The 20,119-nt window shown below is 39.8% G+C and overlaps 1 protein-coding gene across 2 annotated transcripts in view; it reads right to left on the bottom strand.

Annotated features, from left to right (window-relative positions):
* Positions 1 to 2,229: 2,229 nt before the first annotated feature.
* LOC148030205 (transcriptional corepressor LEUNIG-like) overlaps positions 2,230 to 20,119 on the bottom strand; it is a 42,798-nt gene continuing 24,908 nt past the window's right edge. Inside the window, exons 11-19 of one of the 2 annotated variants that reach the window (XM_087686471.1) lie at positions 5,286 to 5,498; positions 4,945 to 5,190; positions 4,683 to 4,827; positions 4,399 to 4,508; positions 4,000 to 4,149; positions 3,640 to 3,795; positions 3,442 to 3,558; positions 3,108 to 3,314; positions 2,230 to 2,980 (exon numbers count right to left, since the gene is read on the bottom strand). In XM_087686471.1, coding sequence (XP_087542597.1) covers positions 2,837 to 2,980; positions 3,108 to 3,314; positions 3,442 to 3,558; positions 3,640 to 3,795; positions 4,000 to 4,149; positions 4,399 to 4,508; positions 4,683 to 4,827; positions 4,945 to 5,190; positions 5,286 to 5,498 — 1,488 coding nt within the window. In that variant the 3' untranslated portion in view covers positions 2,230 to 2,836. Of the gene's footprint in view, positions 2,981 to 3,107; positions 3,320 to 3,441; positions 3,559 to 3,639; positions 3,796 to 3,999; positions 4,150 to 4,398; positions 4,509 to 4,682; positions 4,828 to 4,944; positions 5,191 to 5,285; positions 5,499 to 20,119 lie in introns of those variants that run through there. The other variant, XM_087686472.1, reaches the window with a different exon arrangement.

A 20,119-nucleotide genomic window follows, 5' to 3' on the forward strand; every position in this document is an offset into this window, starting at 1 on the left:
TTATGTATAGAATGGCCCTATTATTGTGAAGTCTTTGTACGTCTCTCTTCTTTGATGTCAACAATACCTCTTGTAGAAGAAATCATGTGAATGTGTTCTCTCTATCTAAAATATTCTCTCTAAAAATCTAGGTTAGAGAAAATTAATATTATCGCCTATCAAATGACATTATAGAACCCATACATTGTAAGCACAAATATTGGCTATGATCCTACCACAACTAGAGGGATATAGTCAATTATGATTACACATGGAAAAAAGATATGATCCTGCTAAAAGGTGGACATAAGAAGTAACCCGTAACTATGTAAAAAAAAATTTTAAACCTATCCAAAACATTGAATGAAAAAATAGACAAGAAAACAAAATACAATCATTACAAGCACCATTTAAGAGCAAGAGAGTAATGGTTACTAACATTCACTTTAATAGTTGTAAGAGCAATGCCCACAACCATCTTATTCATTTGTTAGTTTTTTCTTTTTTATCACTTGCCAATCAAACAAGGGCACACTATCCTGTGCAAGAGCATTGCCCCTTTTTTCTACACGAGAAAGAGATAGAACACTTTTTCTTTAATATTCTAAAATAGATTATTTTTTCTCAAAAAGCAACATATCCACATATTTCAAGGCTAAGAGGACCACTTAAACTAAAGCTAACAATGGGTTATTATTTTCGTACCTGCACCTTGTCATCGCACTTTTGTATAAGCATATGCCCTAAAGGGCAATGCTAACAAAAAGGTGAATACAATATTGAAAGGCAACCTCAACAAAACCAAAAAGAAGAGGTATGAGTTTAGATTTTTTCAAACTTAATTTTTAAGCCAATCACATTGTTACAAAACTATTTAAACCATAATCATGGTTAACATCAGTAGTTGATGTTAATGACTGACTTAGATGCATGTGGCATCTCTCTCACCTCTCTACAATGATGAAAAAGTGACCATCAACAACCATACACATCCCCAAATGTCAACAAGGGGACAACTCCCCTCCAAATATTAGTAGAGTAAGTGAGCAAGAGCCATGTTGCCATTGTTTCTATGCATAAATAAAATAACTCATAAGACAAATGAAGAACAAAGCTTGGTGACACTACACGACCACCCTACCAATGAATTATGGAGTGGCCAATTAGCCCTACATTCATGAACACACCATGTAAATATAGATATTCAACCGAGTAACGCACCTCAAAAGACTTGAACCAACCACCTCACCACCACGAGCCCAAGTTTAGACCCCCTAGACCATCACCATTGGGACAAAAACTGCAGCATGTTTGTAGATATACTAAAACAAACAAAACAACCAACTTTGAAACATTCTCCAAATATCCTCTAAAGCATGCATGCATATCTTGACATGTGGCAACAAGACCTCTCAATTACGCACAGAAAGGGTCATTAAATGCTTACATGTACATACATGGAAATCCATGTATTGCAACCAACTTTAAAACATTCTCCAAATATCCTCTAAAGCATGTGTGTACATCTCAACACGTGGCAACAAGGCTTCTCTCAACTACACACACAAATGGTCATTAAATGCGTTTGTGTTAACACATGGAAATCCATGTATTGGGCACATGCACGTCTGTGAAAACATTTAAGTGTAGAGGTAGGGTTAAAGCTATCTCCATGTGAGTGTAAATCCACAGTATGATAGTTTACCATACCTTCAGTCATGTATAATGCAAATCATGTAGCATGGATATTGTCTCCCTCCTTTGATATGTTAAGGAAGATAAGTTTATGCATCCAGCTTAAAGAAAGCGAGCAAATAAAGTTCATTATTTGTGTGGGAAAGGGTTGGTGCTTTCCACTTGTGTATTTGCAAGAAACTCCATTGTGCAGTAGCAGACTTTTTTAAGAAGTTAACTATACTGCATAGTAATGCAGAATAGAACTTGCTAAAGCATCTAAGATTTATTGTACGTTACAACATGCAATGGCTTTCTAGTTTTACCAGTTGTATACAAAATTTAATTTCCACCACCACGTTGACATTTAAAACAATAAGCATGATGGAACTTTGGTCCAAGAAAATCTTGCAAAGAACTTAAAAGATTGATAGAACATTTGCCTAAGGTTCCTTTGGTTTCTTACCAATCATCATTCTCTTCGAACTTCAGTAAATGAATGAACAATCTTCCAAAAGCTTCACTTCCACGGACATTTTGAACGATCCATCAAAAATTCCAGAGACACTTGCAATAGAAAATTCCTGACCCATGGTCCGGCTGGCTCAACATTCCAACAAAACCAAGTACCATACAGGAGAATTGGAGTATATGTAAAGGAGGAGAAGTGTATGAACAGCTAGTTCCTCTAGATTAAATTAGATGCCCTTTTCTCTGAAATGTCCCATTATCACTCTGGCAATATTATTTCCGATAATCTCCTTGTGAACCAGTTAATGAGGATGCTTGTTTAAGCCAAACTTTTGGCTTGCAGTTACAATATTGAGTGCTTTAATATGACTCTCTCTCTCTCTCTCTCTCTCTCTCTCTCTCTCTCTCTCTCTCTAACAATTAGGAGAACAAGTTTAATGCTTACTGAAGGCCAAAAATACACTGTGAATGAATGAGACCTTTTTTTGTTTTTGTTTTTTTTTTTTTGGGGGGGGGGGGGGGGGGGGCGGAAAGAGAGCTTAAGGACCACTTGTTTGGACCTCCCCTTCTTTGATTTTGACATAACCCTCAGAAAGAGGTTTGTTGAAAACTTAACTCATACTCTTTGGGAAAAATGATGCTACTGCTATTTACAATTAGACTCAATAACAGATGCAAATTCCACATCATACAACTTCACGTACAAAAGGCACTACTTCCATAACTTGACACACTTATCATGACTGGCAGAAGCAATCATGCCTGTGATAGGTGACTGGGCAAGTGCTGCGATCAAACCTTCATGGGCTACCTGTGTCCTGGTCCTATTCTCATGCATATTCCACAACTCCAGCGACTGCAATTTCAACATTGCACCAACATAAACCAGGTATAATATTTTACGGCACAGTAACGAAATTTTCTAGAGCTTGACAAAAACACCCTGATCTAGTCAACATTATGTACAGAGGCATGATGCATACCTGATAGCAACCAATCACGAGAATATGTGGGTAGTTTGGATGGAAAACACATGAATTGAATTTGTTTCCGCTACAGCTTAGCTCATGTACACATTCACCATCGCCACCAGGTCCAAGAGTCCAAACACGGACAGAGTCTTCGCTCACAGAAGCAACACGGTCACCAGTAGCATCCCAACACACACAATTGACTGTCTTTGTATGCTTCTGCACTGAAAAGATTGATTAGCCACACTTGAAAAATATATAATGGTCTTGCTCAATTCTTTCAAGCCATCAACTGGTAAACAAGCCAATATTATGAAAATTTGTAAAATAGCACAACTAGATGCACCTGCAGAGAGTGCAATCGTGTTTGAGATTCCACATCAATAATTGCTACTATATTATCTACAGAAGTTGCAAGTAGCCTTCCTGTCCTCGGCTGGAACCGGACTTGACTTGTCCCCCCCTGCTTTATAGCAACTGAGGTCAGACATGCTAAATATTGCTTCTGATTTAAAAAAGTGCAACAATTCTCAGGGGCTCCAACCTTGAATGTGCTTGTACAACTACCCTTCTTTACACTCCAATAGCGTATTTCATTCTCTTCATCACAAGAACAAAGTAGATCCTCATTGGCAGGATTAAAATCCAGGGACTTCACAGGTCCTCCATGTCCCGAGAAACTTCTTAAAGAGTAGTTTGGCTACAAGACAAGTCAGGTTCAAAACAACACAATTTAGAAGTGCAAGAAAAGTCAGGTTCAAAACTCCTTAAAGAGAAGCTTGGCTACAAGAAAAGTCAGGTTCAAAACAACAAAACTTAGAAGTGCAAACATGAACAAACAGAAAGTTTGTTCTTATTGGTCCACTGAAACCAATGCAAAGTGCAGCTAAAGCTATACACGTACATCATTAGTGTTCCACACCCTGACAGTCTTGTCATAGGATGATGTCGCAAGGCATGTCGAGTTTGGACTAAAACGAACATCAGATATGAATGAAGTGTGCTCCTCTAGAGTACTTTCCAATTCCAGAGCATCCATGTTCCATAAAACTGCCTGCAAAAATACTAACTCAGATCAAGATGCTAAATTATTGGTGATGTTCGAATCAATGCTCACCAACACAGTTTTCAATATCAATAAAAGTTGAAAACTGCTCAAAAATCTTTATGAATGTATTACTCCATTAAGAGTGCAGACAGACGAGGTCAGATCTACCTAAAGAAGTCTTAAAGATCCTAGAGTGCGGACAGAAAAATTGTGTAGTTCTTTAACCTCCATCAATGATCTCACACAGAACCTGACCTTCTTGTCATGACCCGCACTAGCGAGAAGCTTGCCATCCATGGAGAAATGACAAGAGACCACCTTACTAGAGCTTGGAGGAAAACAATAAACCTCTGAAAAGTTGAACCCTGTAGTGCATGAAGATGTTCAAGTAAAAGACTGCTTGAAACAAAAGAAGTAAACCATCACGCTAATGATCACATGCATTAGAAAAACACGCCCTTCAGGTGACTGGTTGCTGGGCACGTATGAATGTTCGAAGCAAGCATCAAAATAGTACAGCTATAATAAAAGAGACAAACCTTTACTGGCATCTATATTGTGGCCAGATGGACTTCTTTTGCTGCAGCTGAAAATTGGCTCTCTTTGGTCCGCTTCCTCATGGGATAAGAATGATTCAACATTGTCATCTAAGGATCCCTCTTCAGCGAACCGTTCTATATCAGCCTGCATACTTACCGCCATTGCACTAGTGAGCAACAAACATATCCAACTATGGAGAGTTCAGCCTGAATATTTAACAACTAACTTCCTGAGGTTGTCAAAGCTTAGTACTACACTTACCAATTGATTGGATGATGTCGCTAATGCTCCAGCACCATCTGAGGCATACAACATCAGCGACTTAGATGTGCCTCCATTGTGTTGCAAAGCACTAGCCATAGAGAGAACATCATTTGCAGTGTGGGTTGAAGGGGTTGATGGTGCAGAGTTGGGACCAACTGTATTTCCAGTTCCTGTACTATTTGCTGGGCCAGAAGAAGATGGTGGCTGCTTCCTTTTCCTACCATTCTGTCCTTTAGCAGTCACCTGCAAAAGCCAAATTTTCATACTTCAACAAGCGTTGCCATGCTTTTTCTCCGAAGTCTTTCTGACAGACCAGATAAAACCCGATACATAAGTACCTGATCACTCCTGAAAGTATTTGAAAGGCTTCCATCTGACAATACATTAGCACCTGCTAATCTATCCTGCTGCTGCTGAGGTGTGGCAGGAGGTTGTTGCTGAAATGTTTGTGCCTGCTGACTTGCTGGTTGTTGCATTTGGCCAGCAGAGTGCTGCGGCTGCAGTTGCTGCTGATTATGAGCCTGGTGTTGCTGGAACTGGGCTATCCTCATCTGAGCTAGGGAAATTGAAGCACAATGCAGAAATGAACAAAATCATTAGTGGTAATCTAACTGTTTGCCATTGATAAGAATTCGCATCCATTAAAAAAGGAAAAATAGCTCTGAATATTGAACCAACTAAATGTGATGGCTCCAATGCCATTGACTTCAAAAGTAAGATTTGATAGATAAATAAGGTACATACAGACAGACAAACTAAATAGCATTCACATCAATGGAAAGGCCCAATAATTTTTAAGGTTGAACCACCTAAATTCAATGGATCATAAAATGTTCATCACTCTCGAAATCTAGCACCTTTAGCAATAATGTACCAATAAGACACTCATTCAATAATGTCCATCACTCTCGAAATCTAGAAACTTTGGTAATTATGTACCTTGAAGACACTCATTCAATAAAGATAATTCCTTCTAGACAGTTACCACCTATTGTGCACAATCAAATATTCACCAACCTTCATGTTCTCTTCTGCCTCTTCTACATCCTTTTGGTTCACATGTTAACTGGGGGATCTTAGGGTTTTAAAACCTAGACCAGTTGTGACCACAAAGGTTGGATAGGGATATGTACCACAGTGAGCATGAACTAGAAGAATATGACCTTTAGGAGACGTACTGTAGTGATGCTCATCAGCATTATTGCAATTAGCCATTATTGACACCTTAGAGTCTCTTCAAATAGTGAAGGGTTATTACCTTTAGACGATTTGGTAGAAGCCTATCAGCGTCTTGACCAATGTAGTGGAAAACAAAAGCCTAAACCTTTACAAGGTGGTAGACAACTAGATCAAGGTCTAAGGTAGACCATGTATATGCCAGCTAAGTGGTGGTAGCTGGAACCTTAGCCTAAAAAGATGGAAGAACTATCTTGGCCTAAAAAGGCGAAGACAATAAGTAAACATAAATTGATGAGTAGATGATATCATAGGACATACACTTAATTTGCTAGATGTTTTGCATTCAATGCTATTTTTGTCCATGCATCGGGATGGTGAGAGCTCGTGGTATGGGACACAAAACCTTGTGATGTGCGTGGGGCACATTAGGCTATCGGTCACAAACTCACAAGTGAGTTCGTTTGGCTCTATGTTTGGGAGGTGAGCTTGATATCCATCTCCTTATGGTCTTGTCTACATGGGTATGGGTTGTGCTATAACAGTGTGCAAGTTGGATCCTAGGTGGTGTTTCATCAATATCAAAGCAATAACTCGGTTTGTAACATAAGATGCTACTATATGCACAGAACCACTAGAAACAAACATGACAATCCATGCCTGATGAGTTCATTTTCCCATCAAATAGCACAATACGAGATGCCACTTGCAAGAGAGATGGACATGGAAGCATGTGTTAGCAAGTGGTGGGTACAGCAAGATTTTCTTATCCAAGACTCATGCTAGGACTACTTATATTGGATGTGTATATGGTTAAGGTTAATTAATATTTTCCATTGTCGAGCTAGAGAAAGGGGCCCAGAGGAGCTGCTACTCCCGGCCATGGCAAACCTTCACCACATATAACAGGGGAGTTTGAATCGTCTATAAACTGTACGATAAACATTTGAAGAATTTGTTAAATAGAGAAGAGGTACATGCTATAGTTGGCGGTGCATAGCTGGAAATGCTGCCCCCAAAGGCAAAAAAGGAAGACATATTAATGGAACATAACCCAAATCCGTGAGCTTCTTGGCAGAGCATCATAGGTGAAGTTAGCAAACTCATGGAATATATTAATTAGTAATTAAGAGGGAGAGAACTGCAAGTATGATGCGTGCCTGGAAAGTTGTTTGACATTAGCATTCATGCCGACAACTCTAAGAAGGAAGGGTAGAGGGTGGTATCCGTCTCAAGTCAAGACAATCCACACAATACACTAAGGGTGACATTGTAATCTAGGCGGCAAACATGAGCTTCATAGGGTAATGTGACTTGCATGACATCCCCTTGGACACCCTTCAGCCCAATTTCCCCCGAATGGTCAAACACGACCCACATGGGGTCACTGCCTTGTCATGTTGCCACATTGGCATGTCTTGAGCATTGGATCACCACTTGATCATGGCATTTTTTTGCCAACTGATTTTTTTGAGCCCCAGAAAAAAGGGACTTTTTTTAATTAAAAATCTAAAACGATTTTAAAAAGCATAGCAAAAATGTCAAAAAAAACCCTTTTGTACACAAAGGGAAAGTACAAATCAAATCAACATGGTTTGGGGGTTAAGAGAAAAGGGATGGCAAGCAAGAAAACAATAATCAGAAGTGAAATTCATTCTCTGCCATATTCACATTTCTCATTGTCTTGTGTCCCATAAATCTCCTCATCTACTCTTATTCTCCTAAACTCTCAAACATTCTCTTACTTTCCCTCCTACCTTGTGCTAATACACGCTTCTCTCTCCTTTATATCTATTAGGATATCTCATAAAGTATCTTCACATAAGACTACCAAAGCTGTTGGAAATAAAGGCTCACTGTGCCTTTTACGGTGTTCGGGTGTGAACACACCCCTACACTCTTGTACTTGATATATTATCTAAACCTAAAGTGGTACACCCTGTCATTGTACCAAACACTTCGTGTGTCCTACTCTCACTCCCTCTGCTCACTCTTCCTACTCTGAACTTTGCAGTCAATCTGACCAGCCCGACATCTGCCATCAAACTGGTATCAGAGCCATCAAGAGGCAGTTCAGGGAGTGCACGCTTCTCAAGGCGCAGTGAATAGGCGTGAACTGGACAGTTGCATGCTGGGTGAGTAGTTGACTCTGCAGTCAGGTCAATGCAACCGAGCAGGCAGCACATGAGCTGAAGGGAATCAACACAGAGGACCAGCGGGCGCAGATCTGATGGGTGACGGGCTGGTCAGTCGACACGCTAGCTGCAACCAAGCAGGCTTGGCGAACACGCCGTTGATAGGTAAAGCAACTAGGAGCAGTCAGCAATCGACGGGGGCTGCGACAGCTCAACGTGTACTGACAGGGCCATGAGCTGACAGCACATGCGGGTAGGCAACAAAGGCGACAGGACAGGTCAACGTGTCAAGCCCCAGATTCGAGACATTTTTTCATCAATTTTTTTATTTCCTGTAATTTATTCCTTCCCACTGACAGCCATTCGCATGCCCACAAAAAGTGTGTAATCTTGACCCCAAAAAATGGGGCTTTTCCCAGAATTGGGGATTTTGATGCAAGACAAGACAATCTGACTTAGAAATTGTAAATTTGTTGCACATCTGCCCGGGAAATTTTGGGGCTTTTCACATTTTAGTGAAATTTCTTCAATTTCACAGAAATTTGTGCACACCAATCCCAAGAACATTGGGACTTTTACAAAATTTCTTCAATTTGTGCAACAATTGCCTGGTATATGCACTTTGGTACATGTATTGATGCAATCTGGACATATTTCCTTTTGAAAATTTGGGGCTTTTGACCGAAATTGCCAAATTTGTACCTGTGAATGCTTTTGGAGCAAAAACTGTAGTTAAATTTTGGGGATTTCACATGTAATTGGTGCCTTGGCCTCTGAATGTGGCTATAATTGCTTGTGGAGTGCAGCAGTACACACTCTCTAATTCTGAAAATCCATTTGCAGATCTGAAATTTCTGCAATCTTTTTTATTTTCACTGTTGGGTTGGTACTTGCAGTGTACTGTGGTCACTCCTGTGACATTTGGGCTTGCATTTGGTGACTCCTGAGTCAATTCAGTGCTGCAAATTGGTTGGAAACAGTGACAATAGCAATCTTTTGCACATCAAGAAGCTTGAGCGTGCACATATTTTGCAATATGGCAAAGACAATGCTACAATGTCTTGGTGCAGAAGAAACAAGTGAAGCCCATCAAAGCGAAGGGAATAAGACCAGCAAGTATGGAACAAGAAGAGTGGGATGATTTGGATGAGCTCGCACACTCTACCATTGAGCTTTCAGTGTTAGACAACTTGCTCTTTAACACTGAGAATCTGAATTCAACATATGCAATGTGGCAAAGACTTGAAGAATTATATGCTCAAAAAAGTGCAGCCAGCAAGGTTTATTGGCTAAAAAAGTTAATGGACTTCTGCATGAAGAAAGGTATAACCATGTTTGTACATTTGAGCAAGTTTAATTCCATTTTCAGTCAGCTAATTGCTTTGGACTTCCATATTGATGATGAGTTCAAAGCTTCTTGGCATGAACCAATGGATAATGGTGGGCTTCAACTATTTTGGTAGATTGTGACCAAATTTTTATCCAAAAATTTGGGCAAGATGGACAAAATGGAGTCCTTATGACTTTAGAGAAGACAAAAAGCTTCGCTACTTTTTCTTAAAGAATGATATGTTCTTCTTCTCCAGATCTATTCTCTTCTCCCATGGAAGATTCTTACCTTTGATCTTTCTTCCATGGCAATATCTCCACTCCAAACCTGTGTACCATCAATCCTTATATTCTAAGGATCAGTTGGAGTACCGCTTTGACTATGAAGCCAGCAAACAGTCCATGAGAGGCTCAAGAACAGGGCTATAGGCTTCACTTCTTTCCACCTACTATTCAGACCTTTCAAAACCTCCAACTACATCATCAAAGCTGCCTTCTAGAGTGATTTCTTGCTACTACATTTTAACTTTTAGGTGCCTTGCTGATTGAAAGAATGTAAAGTCCAGAAGAACTTTTTGAAGAGGAAGGTCGTTCCTGAGACAACATTCACATTCAGATAGCATAGATTCATCTACAATAGTCAGAGAGATAGAGAAGAAGTTGCTGAAGATGCAGTGGTAAAGTAGGAGAGGTCAAGGTTGTTGAAGAAGTTGCTGCACAGATTCATCTACAGCAGTCAGAGAGATAGAGAAGAAGTTGCAGAATATGGAGTGGTGAAGTAGGAGAGGTCAAGGTTGTTGAAGAAGTTGCTATGCAGATTCATCTATAGCAGTCAGAGAGAGAGAGAAGAAGTTGCTGAAGATGGAGTGGTGAAGTAGGAGAGGTCAAGGCTATTGAAGAAGTTGCTGAAGTAGGAGAGGTCAAGATTGTTGAAGAAGTCCCTGCGTAGCTTCATCTACAGATGTCAGAGAGATAGAGAAGTTGCTAAAGATGGAGTGGTGATGTAGGAGAGGTCAAGGCCGTTGAAGAAGTTGCTGAAGAAGGAGAGGTGACATAGGATGGATCGCGAGGCAGCAGTCCCATCTTATCCATGACCATCATTCCTTGCCATTAGTTGTATGGGATGATGTAGCTATTGAGTCTCGCAATCGGATGCCTTTTGAGAATCTGTGGATAGTGAGCTGCGTGAACCATGATGCAATAAATTGAATACTCAATCTGGATGACCAGAGAGTAACAGTGACTTTTAACCTAAAGTTTGTTGCCAGAAGAAAAGTATTATTCACTAAATTCATTCATCAAGTCAAGTATGAAACAATCTATAGACTAGAAGACGAATCGTATATTAATTTCACACTTGTAGCAACCATCGGAAAGATGCCACAAGTTCTTGGCAATGTAACATGCTCTGTGGTTTACTTGGTATTGCGGTCCTGAAATGCAGAAGTGTTGTAGCTAATAGGTGAGCTCATACCACAATAGCATACGAGTGCACAACTGGATTGTATGAAAGCTTATTGTAATGTTACAATAGCATACGAATACACAACTAGCTTGTACAAAAATATTTTGGCCTCTTAGATTGTATAGTCACACAACTTCATCAGGATTTGTGATAACAATTGCATGAGCCTTTTCTTGAAGCATCTCGTCCTCAGTTGCGTTAGTGGAATGACCAGCAAACTGTAGTGGGTGAGCAAAGACTGAAAAGATGGTTGGATCAGGTTGATCTTCCCAAATTTCCTAGCAAAGGCTCCAGCTGAGTGGAAGCGATCTTAATTCATGAAAGATCCTCGATTCGGTCAAGCTTATCAAAGTCTTATTCTTCTCAACAAATGGAGCATGCTTTCAACCATTGTTAGGGAGGTAGAAGACAAGAAAATGTGACTACTAATCAATGCAGTATACACTGTTAAAAGGTAGCAAAATAGACTGAGGATAGCTCCATAATCCTTGAAATTGTTTCATGAGGCTTCCAAGGCTCCATAATCTCCATTGTTGGCTCTATTTTGAGCTCAAAAGGCTTAATAAGGTAGTTGTTGCTTCTAGAATCAAATGGAACATATCTTAGGATTTTTGTCTAGTTTAATGGGCCAAATAGAGAGAACTCATCTTGTGATGGGGGAATCATGCACTTTACCTGAAAGTTGGGATACTTTCAAGATAGCTTTAAGTAACTCAAATGCTCAACTGTTATATTCTGATGTCGAGAGTTTTTTGCTGATGAAAGAACTCAACAAAAATAATAATTCAGCAAACAAATCTTCTAATGCATTGCACATTAGAGGCAGATTTCAGCAAAAGGGCAATTCTGAAAATAGAGCATGCAGCAAGTCTTGTGGTAAAAATGAGAAGTGCCATCATTGTGGCAAGAAAGGGCACTACAAACGGGACTGTTTTCAACTGAAGAAAGAGAGAGGCAAAAACAAAAACATTGAATACCGTAAGGCTGAGAAAAAGGACAGCCAACCTGCAAAGAAGAGCAATGTGAAGATAGAAGATGTTAATGTGGTCACTCATGAGAATGACAACAACGGTGATGTTCTTCTTGCTTCTTCTTTGAGTGCACATACATTGATTTCAAATTCTGAGGATGACATGCACACTTGGATACTTGATTCAAGTGCGTCTTTTCATGTTACACATTCATGAGTGGTTTTCTGACTATAATGGTGGTGCATGTGGTGTTGTCCACTTGGGGATAACTATGCATGTAATTTTGCATGCATTGGCAGTGTAAAATTGGAATTTCAGCATGGCTCCATGTTTGTTTTGCATAATGTAAGGCATGTACCCCAGCTCAAGAAGAGCTTGATAAGCAAAGGGAAGCTAAATGATGAAGGCTATCACACCACCTTTGGGGATAGCAAATGGAAAATTTGTAAGGGCTCTTGCATTGTTGCCAAGAGCTCCAAAAGTGATACTTTGTATCCTTTGCATGTATCTAGCGTGCATGATCCTGCAGTCACCATAACTGAGCAGCCAAGTGCTTCTTTGTGGCATAACCATTTGAGACACATGAGTCAAGCTGGAATAAAAGTGCTCTCTCGCTTGGGTTATTAGCTGTCTTTGAGGTATGCTGATTCTGAACAGTGTGATCATTGTATTTATGGTAAGCATGCTCAAGCCTCACATAAGAAATCTCTTTCTCTAAAGTCTTTACCCTTAAGAGTTGGCACATTCAAATGTATGTCAAATGCCAAGGTTATCTCTAGGGGAAAAGAAGTATTTCATTACCTTTGTTGATGATGCCATACGCAAAGTATGGGTTTATCCAATCCGTCGCAAAGACGAGGCCTTAGATAAATTTAAGAATTTCTTGGCACACGTGGAAAATCGGACCAGTCGGACATTAAAGTCTCTTCACTCTAACAATGGTGGGGAATATGTGTCCAAAGGCTTTCAGAACTTTTGTGATAGCCAAGGGATTAAAAGGGAGCTCACCACCCCTCATAATCCATCCCAAAATGGTATTGCAGAGTGTATGAATAGGACCATTCAAGACAAAGTCCGTACAATGTTGTCACATGCTGCTTTACATCATGGATTTTGGGGAAAGACTATTATAACAGCCGTACACTTGATTAATCAATCACCAAACAGGTCTTTGGAGAGGGAAGTCCCTCAAGAAGTATAGTCGGACAAGCCACCTTCGTATGCTCACTTGAGAGTGTTTAGTTGCGAGGCATTTGTGCACATTTACAACAAGGAAGAACGCAGCAAACTTGAGCCAAAAGTCATGTAAATGTATTTTCCTAGGATATGGTATTGAAGGTGAAATGGCGTATCGATTATGGGATCCCGAGAAAAGAAAAGTAGTACGCAGCAATGATGTTATCTTCTAGGAGAATTGCATGCACAAACAACCTGAAAAGACAAAGAAGGTCAGAAGGAACAGCAAACGATGCCCGTTAGACAACAGTAAATACCTGCTATGAATGTCCCTAAAAATGCAGGGAATAATGCTGAAAATAATCAACAAGATCTTGCCCATGATATACCACAAATTCAGTAAGAACAGATGCCTTTGGAATAACCAGAACCAGCTGTACAGCATGCTGAACCTGCAGAACAGCAAGTTGTTAATGCAGATTTGCAAGCTAAATGACTAGCAAATCTTGACCATTGAGTCTGTAGGTCAACCAGAGTGCAAAGATAGCCAAATAGGTTTATTCTTAGTGTCAATTATGTGGCTGATTACGTCACATTGACAGACTATGGTGAGTTGTCATGCTTCTAGGAAGCAATAGACAAAAAAGACAACAAGAAATGGCATAAGGCAATGTTGTAAGAGATGGAATCTCTCATAAAAAATGGCACTTGGGATTTAGTGCATTTGCCTAAAGGACAAAAATTGCTACCATGCAAATGGGTTTACAAAATGAAAGTCAGTTCTGGTTCTTTGCCAAAGTACAAGACATGATTGGTTGCTAAAGGGTACAAGCAAAAACATGGAATTGATTTTGATGAAATCTTTTCTCCTGTAGTCAAAATGACTACCTTGCGAACCATCTTGGGCTTGGTTACATCTAAAGATATGGAACTCATACAAATGGATGTAAAAACAACTTTCTTATATGGTGATCGGCATGAGGAGATCTATATACAACAGCCTGAGGATTTTGTTGCAAAGGGAAAAGAACACATGGTATGTAAACTCAACAAGAGTTTATATGGGCTGAAATAGACACCATGCAAATGGTATCATAAATTTGATACATTTGCGCAATCTTAGGGATTCCATCACTCTCAAGTTGATCCCTACTTATACACCAAGAAGGCAGTAGATGGCAGTCTTATTCTCTTGGTTTTGTATGTGGATGACATATTGATTGCAAGCAAGGATGCTCATGCCTTGGATTCCTTGAAGCAAAGTTTACACAATAGCTTTGATATGAAGGATCTTAGTGAGGCCAATCACATTCTTAATATGCGTATACTCAAGGACAGATTGAAGGGTCTTCTTTATCTGTCACAGCAAGAGTATGTTACCAAGGTTTTGCACCATTTCAATATGGAGGGAAGGGAAGCCATGGGTGTACCATTGCCTCCATATGTGAAACTTAGTGCAACTGATAGCCCTACATCTGATGATGGAAAGGCTGAAATGGCCAAGATACCTTATGCTTCAATTGTTGGTAGCTTGATGTATGCTTGATGTATGCTATGGTTGCTACATGTCCTGACATTGCATTTGCAATGGGAGTGGTTAGCAAATACATGGCATATCCTAGCAAAAAGCATTGGGAAGCAGTGAAGGGTATCATGAGATACCTTAAGGGCATGAAGAATTTGTGTATCTGCTTTCGGAAGCAAAAGTCATATGTTATTGGCTTCACGAATGCAGACTATGCTGGTCATCTTGACTGCAGAAAGTCTACAAAATATGTGTTTACGTTCACAAGTGGAGCAGTCTCTTGGATATCCATGTTGCAAAAGTGTGTTGCATTGTCTACTACAAAGTCAGAATATGTGGCTTTCACTAAGGCATGCAAAGAGACTTTTATGGCTTTCACGTCTGGTGAGAGAGCTTGGTATTCCTATCCTCTATTGTGATAGTCGGAGTGCTATCATGCTTGCACGAAATCCTGTATTTCATGCAAAGGCCAACCACATATAGGTGATCACACTATAAACCTTCTCACGAAGGATCTTCTAGCAGAGCGGTTTGCTCATTTCCGCCAGACGATAGGGATTGGATAGTACATGTATATTTCAGCTTTGTACATATATAGACTTAGTTGATTATTTTCTCTACCTTCAAGCACATTGCCTTTAGATGGAAGGTTATTGGAAACAAAGACTCACCATGCCTTTTACAATGTTCAAGTGTGAATGCACCCCTACACTCTTGTATTTTATATATTATCTAAACCTAAAGTGGTACACTTTGTCATTGTACCAAACACTTCGTGTGTCGTGCTCTCACTCCCTCTACTCACTCTTTCTACTCTGAACTCTGCACACAATCTGACTAGCCCGACATCTTCCATCAAAAGCCAACAGCCCTCAATACACCGAAGATGCTAGTATGATGCCTCCTAGTTCACAGTACACACCTAGGTATTGTCTTTGTAAATGCCTTGAACAACATACTATGCTTGATGATTGTAATATTCGTTGGCTTTCATCCTAATATAGCACCATATTGTGTAAGCCACTTTAGCAAGAAGAAATCAAAAAGCAAATTGAAGATCTACTCAATCATAAGCTAATAATGCCAAGTAACTCACTATTTTGTTCATCAATTCTCATTCAGAAGAAGTATGGCACATCCACAATGTGCATTGATTATCGAGCCCTCAACAAAATTGTGTGATAATCAATTCTCTCTCTCTCTCTCTCTCTCTCTCTCTCTCTCTCTCTCTCTCTCTCGCTGACCCCATCTCTTGAGACCAGCATTTTAAGTTTGCATATTAAGCATATGATCTTAAATAGAGTATCATATCCAACCACATGAATAAGAGGCAATCATAGATTGAGACATAGAATCTTTAAAAGTATTCCATTAGGTGAAAAGATGTGCTAGAAGAATGATCCACAGAAGAAAGTGTTGAACCACTTAAGAGAAAATACCCATCCTTGGCTATAAAGAGCCTTGCTATCTAGGAGGACAAGCCTCAATAGAAAAAGAGTTGAGATCACAAGGAGCATGGGAAAATGTAAGTGACTATCATACGTACAAGTAAAAAAAGGTTCTCAAATACTAATCCATCCAACCAAAATGTCAAAGTGAGCAACACAAGTGCATTCTACATGTAATAAAGGTTAAGGGAATACATTAAAAACACCAAAAGGGCCCTCCTAATCGATATGGGTTCAGGGAATCCATTTAAAACACCAATAGGGCCCTACTAATTGATATGGGTTTAAGGAATCCATTAAAAAACGTCTTCTACATGTTCACGAAATTCATTAAAAACACCCAAAGGGATGTAAGGCTAGGGGTCTCAAGAGGTTGAATGATTAAACAATGTTCCAAAAGAAACTAGCAGCCTTGGGAACTCTATCTCAAACTTTTGACTTTTCAAAATCTAGATAACTTGGAAAGCCATACCAAAGAAAAAAGAAAGCTTGCAATTTGTGAAGCTTTTATAATTTCCTTTACTAGGAGAAATGATCCATCATACAAAACCTATACATAATAGTTTAAATAGAATCATTCCAACCCTAAGTTTGTTCGATGATTGCTTTCCCATACTAAGATTGACTAAAAGGCATTTGAGTCATACATTAAAATGTAGTTGTAAATGCCCTCCTATATTTAGCTTCACAATTAGATGTGGCCACTGTAGATTGCTTCTCACTCAACCAGGAGATACGTGATTCACCAAGTAAAACAATTGCCACTAGCGGACACCCGATGTCAAAACATCCAGTCCAATCACTATAAAGATAAGTGTCTTTCGGACGGAAAAGGCCCAATTTTTGAGTGCCTTTAAGATAGTCAAAGACACATTTGACTACTTGCCAATGCATAGTACCATGGTTGTGCATAAAGCATGACAACTAAGAGACACCAAGCTAGATGTCCAGCTGTGTACTACACAAATACAACAGACAACCAATAGCCTACAGATAAAGAGAAGCATCAAATGGATCTCCTACATCTTCAAGTCTAAACCTATGGCATGTTTCAATTGGAGTAGAGATAGGCTTGCAATCTTGCATTTGAAAACCCTCAAGGAGCTGCCCAATGTACTTAAACTACCGTAAAACAATGCCCCCTCAGCTGTAGTAAACTCTATACCAATATAGTAGTGCAAGTGGCCAAGATTTGTGACATCAAAAACATGCTGCAATCCAACCTTTAAGACTGCAACTTGTGTCTCTTAAGGTCCAATCAAAAGTATATCATTTACATAAAGAATATGAATCAAGAGATTATCCCAATCTTTTGTAACGTAAAGTGTACTTTCAGTGTGTGAATTACCAAAGCCAAGAGCAATCGAATATGCCTGTATCTTTTCATACCATGCTCTAGGTGCCTGTTTCAAACTATAGATGGCCTTATGTAACTAGCAAAACTTTACTTTCTAAGCCTTTCTAAACAAAGACAAGACATTATGACACATAAATCTCCTCATGAAGATCACCATTCAAAAAAGCAGCCTTCACATCCAACTAATTCCTATGCCACTCAAAATGGGCAACCAAAGCAATAACACTATGAATGGTGGCCATATGTAAAGTGAGTGCAAACATCTCATCATAGTCAATCTATAGTACCCTCACCAATAACAAGCAACTCACATAACTCCCATGTGCCACTTTTATGGATACAGTCTATCTTTGACTACATCGTTGCCATCCAATGGTCACCTCTTAATGCTCAGAGATGGACTCTCCATTTTTATGGATAGAGTCCATCTCTAATTGCATAGTTGCCATCCAATGCTCATCCTCCATCCTACAAAGAGACAAATTCCTCGTTACATGCAATAGCTGCAAGTCCTTGCACAACCAATTTACCTTGTGCATGATGAGTGGATACTCTAGTTCTACCAAGAAGTGGAGTGGAATGTTGGTTGTCCTGTAATGTATCAAACAACCATCCTTGTCCCGTAATGTATCCAATACCCATCTAGGGACTGTTTTAGCTTCTTGAATAGCAGCCTTCTCATCGGCCACTTCATCATCAGCAATGTCTGAATCAATGGGCTGAAAATCTAGTTGTTGTTCAACATGTGTTTGCTGCTTGCTTTGTTGTTATAAACTCTCAATAGGTTGCTGAAATTGCTGAAACAATGGCAATAAATTGTCAAACGTATCCATAGGCCCCAGATTAGGCTGATTTTTGCAGTCCATGAAAGGTTGACCAACATGTTCAACGAATACCATCTCTCTACTAACAAAAAACTTGTTTGTAGAGGGTTGATACAAGTGGTACCCTTTACTTTCTGCACTATAACCAATGAAAATACATTTGATAACCATGTCTTGCACTTGTGTCTTCGTGGTTGTGGCATCAAAGTGTTGGGAACAAAGGGTTTCCGTACCTTTTTTACCGTGTTCGGGTGTGAATGCACCCTTACAATTTGTACTTTATATATATTCAAAACCTAAAATGTGGTACACAAGTCTTTGTACCAAACATCAAGTGTCGTGCTCACTCTTCTCACTCTATTGCTCTCTCAACTCCCTTCATTCTCAACTCAGCTCATGCACAACCTACGCAACAAATTGGTATTAGAGCGCACAAGCCATGCACGTTTCCTGAAGCCAGTGACTGTCATCAGGCCATGTGACAAGCGAGCAAGAGCTTCAAGCACCAATCGTCAGTGTTCGGCAGGCGTAGTAGAGGTAGCCGCACAGGCGATAGGTTGGAGTGACCGGCCTCAGCACGATCTGCACTCGACCTATGCAAATGTAACCAAGCTTGCGTTGTCGTGATGTTATGAGGACATAGTGTGAAAATGTATGGAATGCATCATCATCCGACTTTTCTATTGATCTAGAGAGTCAATGTGATCTGAGCCATTAGTACTAGTGCGAATTGCATGAATTATCCGAAAATACTAGATTTTTGGATAATTTTAGTTTATTTTTTATATTGTTTATTGTAAAAATCTGAAAAAGTTAGAAAAAGCTTCTAGATTAGGATGGCATGCAAAAAGCTAGTTGCTTTTTTAGCCAATTAGGGGATTTTCACAAGAAGGACAGATTGACAAAATCGCGCGCATCACAATAGCTGTAAACAGGCCGAAAACTGCAGATTGAACTGAAAGAAGAAGGAGTGATCTGAGAGATCCGTGACCAGACGTCCTAGGGTTTTACCCCCTTTCGGAGCCAACGGAGCCATTAGATTTGGGTTCCGAGCAGCAGAGAAAGAGCTGATTTTTCTAATCCACGTTTTTGGTCTATGAAGGAGACCAAGGAGAACTAATGCCTCGAGATTACTTCTGAGTAGAGCAAAGATTCCAGGTTCTTTCAATACACATTGTTTCAATTCATTGTGATTTGTTTTTGTCGTGTTTACCACTTGGGTATTCTCTATCTTCTCTTCCATCTCCTATCTCTACTTCCTTCTACTTCTAATCCCCAATGGATTCGACCTTTCGACAAAAACCCCTCCGACAGCGTGGAGACAGGCGCCAAACGGGATGGATATGCTACAACCTGGCGAAACAGGCAGACGGGACAAACAGCACTGACACGATGTGCTGAAGGCACACACGGACAAGCGACCTGACGGTACACGCGGCACGCGCAGTTGATGCCACTTGGACAGGTCAACACGTTGAGTCCGAGATTCGATGGACATCTTCTTTTTCATCAAATTTTTGTGAAATTCCTGAAATTTTTCTTTCTTCCCTTTGCCAAGCGTTCATATGCACAAGCACAATGTGCAATTTTGACCTAGAAATTTGGGGATTTTCTTGGATTTGGGGATTTCACAAGTAACTGTTGGCTTGGTCTCTATTTGTGTCAGAAATTGCTTGAGGAGTGCAGCAAACGACACTTTTAATTCTGAAAATTCATTTGCAGATCTGAAAATTTCTGCATTCTTGAGATTTTTCATTGTTGGTTGG

This window comes from Lygodium microphyllum, chromosome 10 (assembly GCF_053477565.2).
Source record: "Lygodium microphyllum isolate KBCC chromosome 10, Lygodium_microphyllum_v1.1.10, whole genome shotgun sequence".
NCBI lineage: Eukaryota > Viridiplantae > Streptophyta > Polypodiopsida > Schizaeales > Lygodiaceae > Lygodium > Lygodium microphyllum.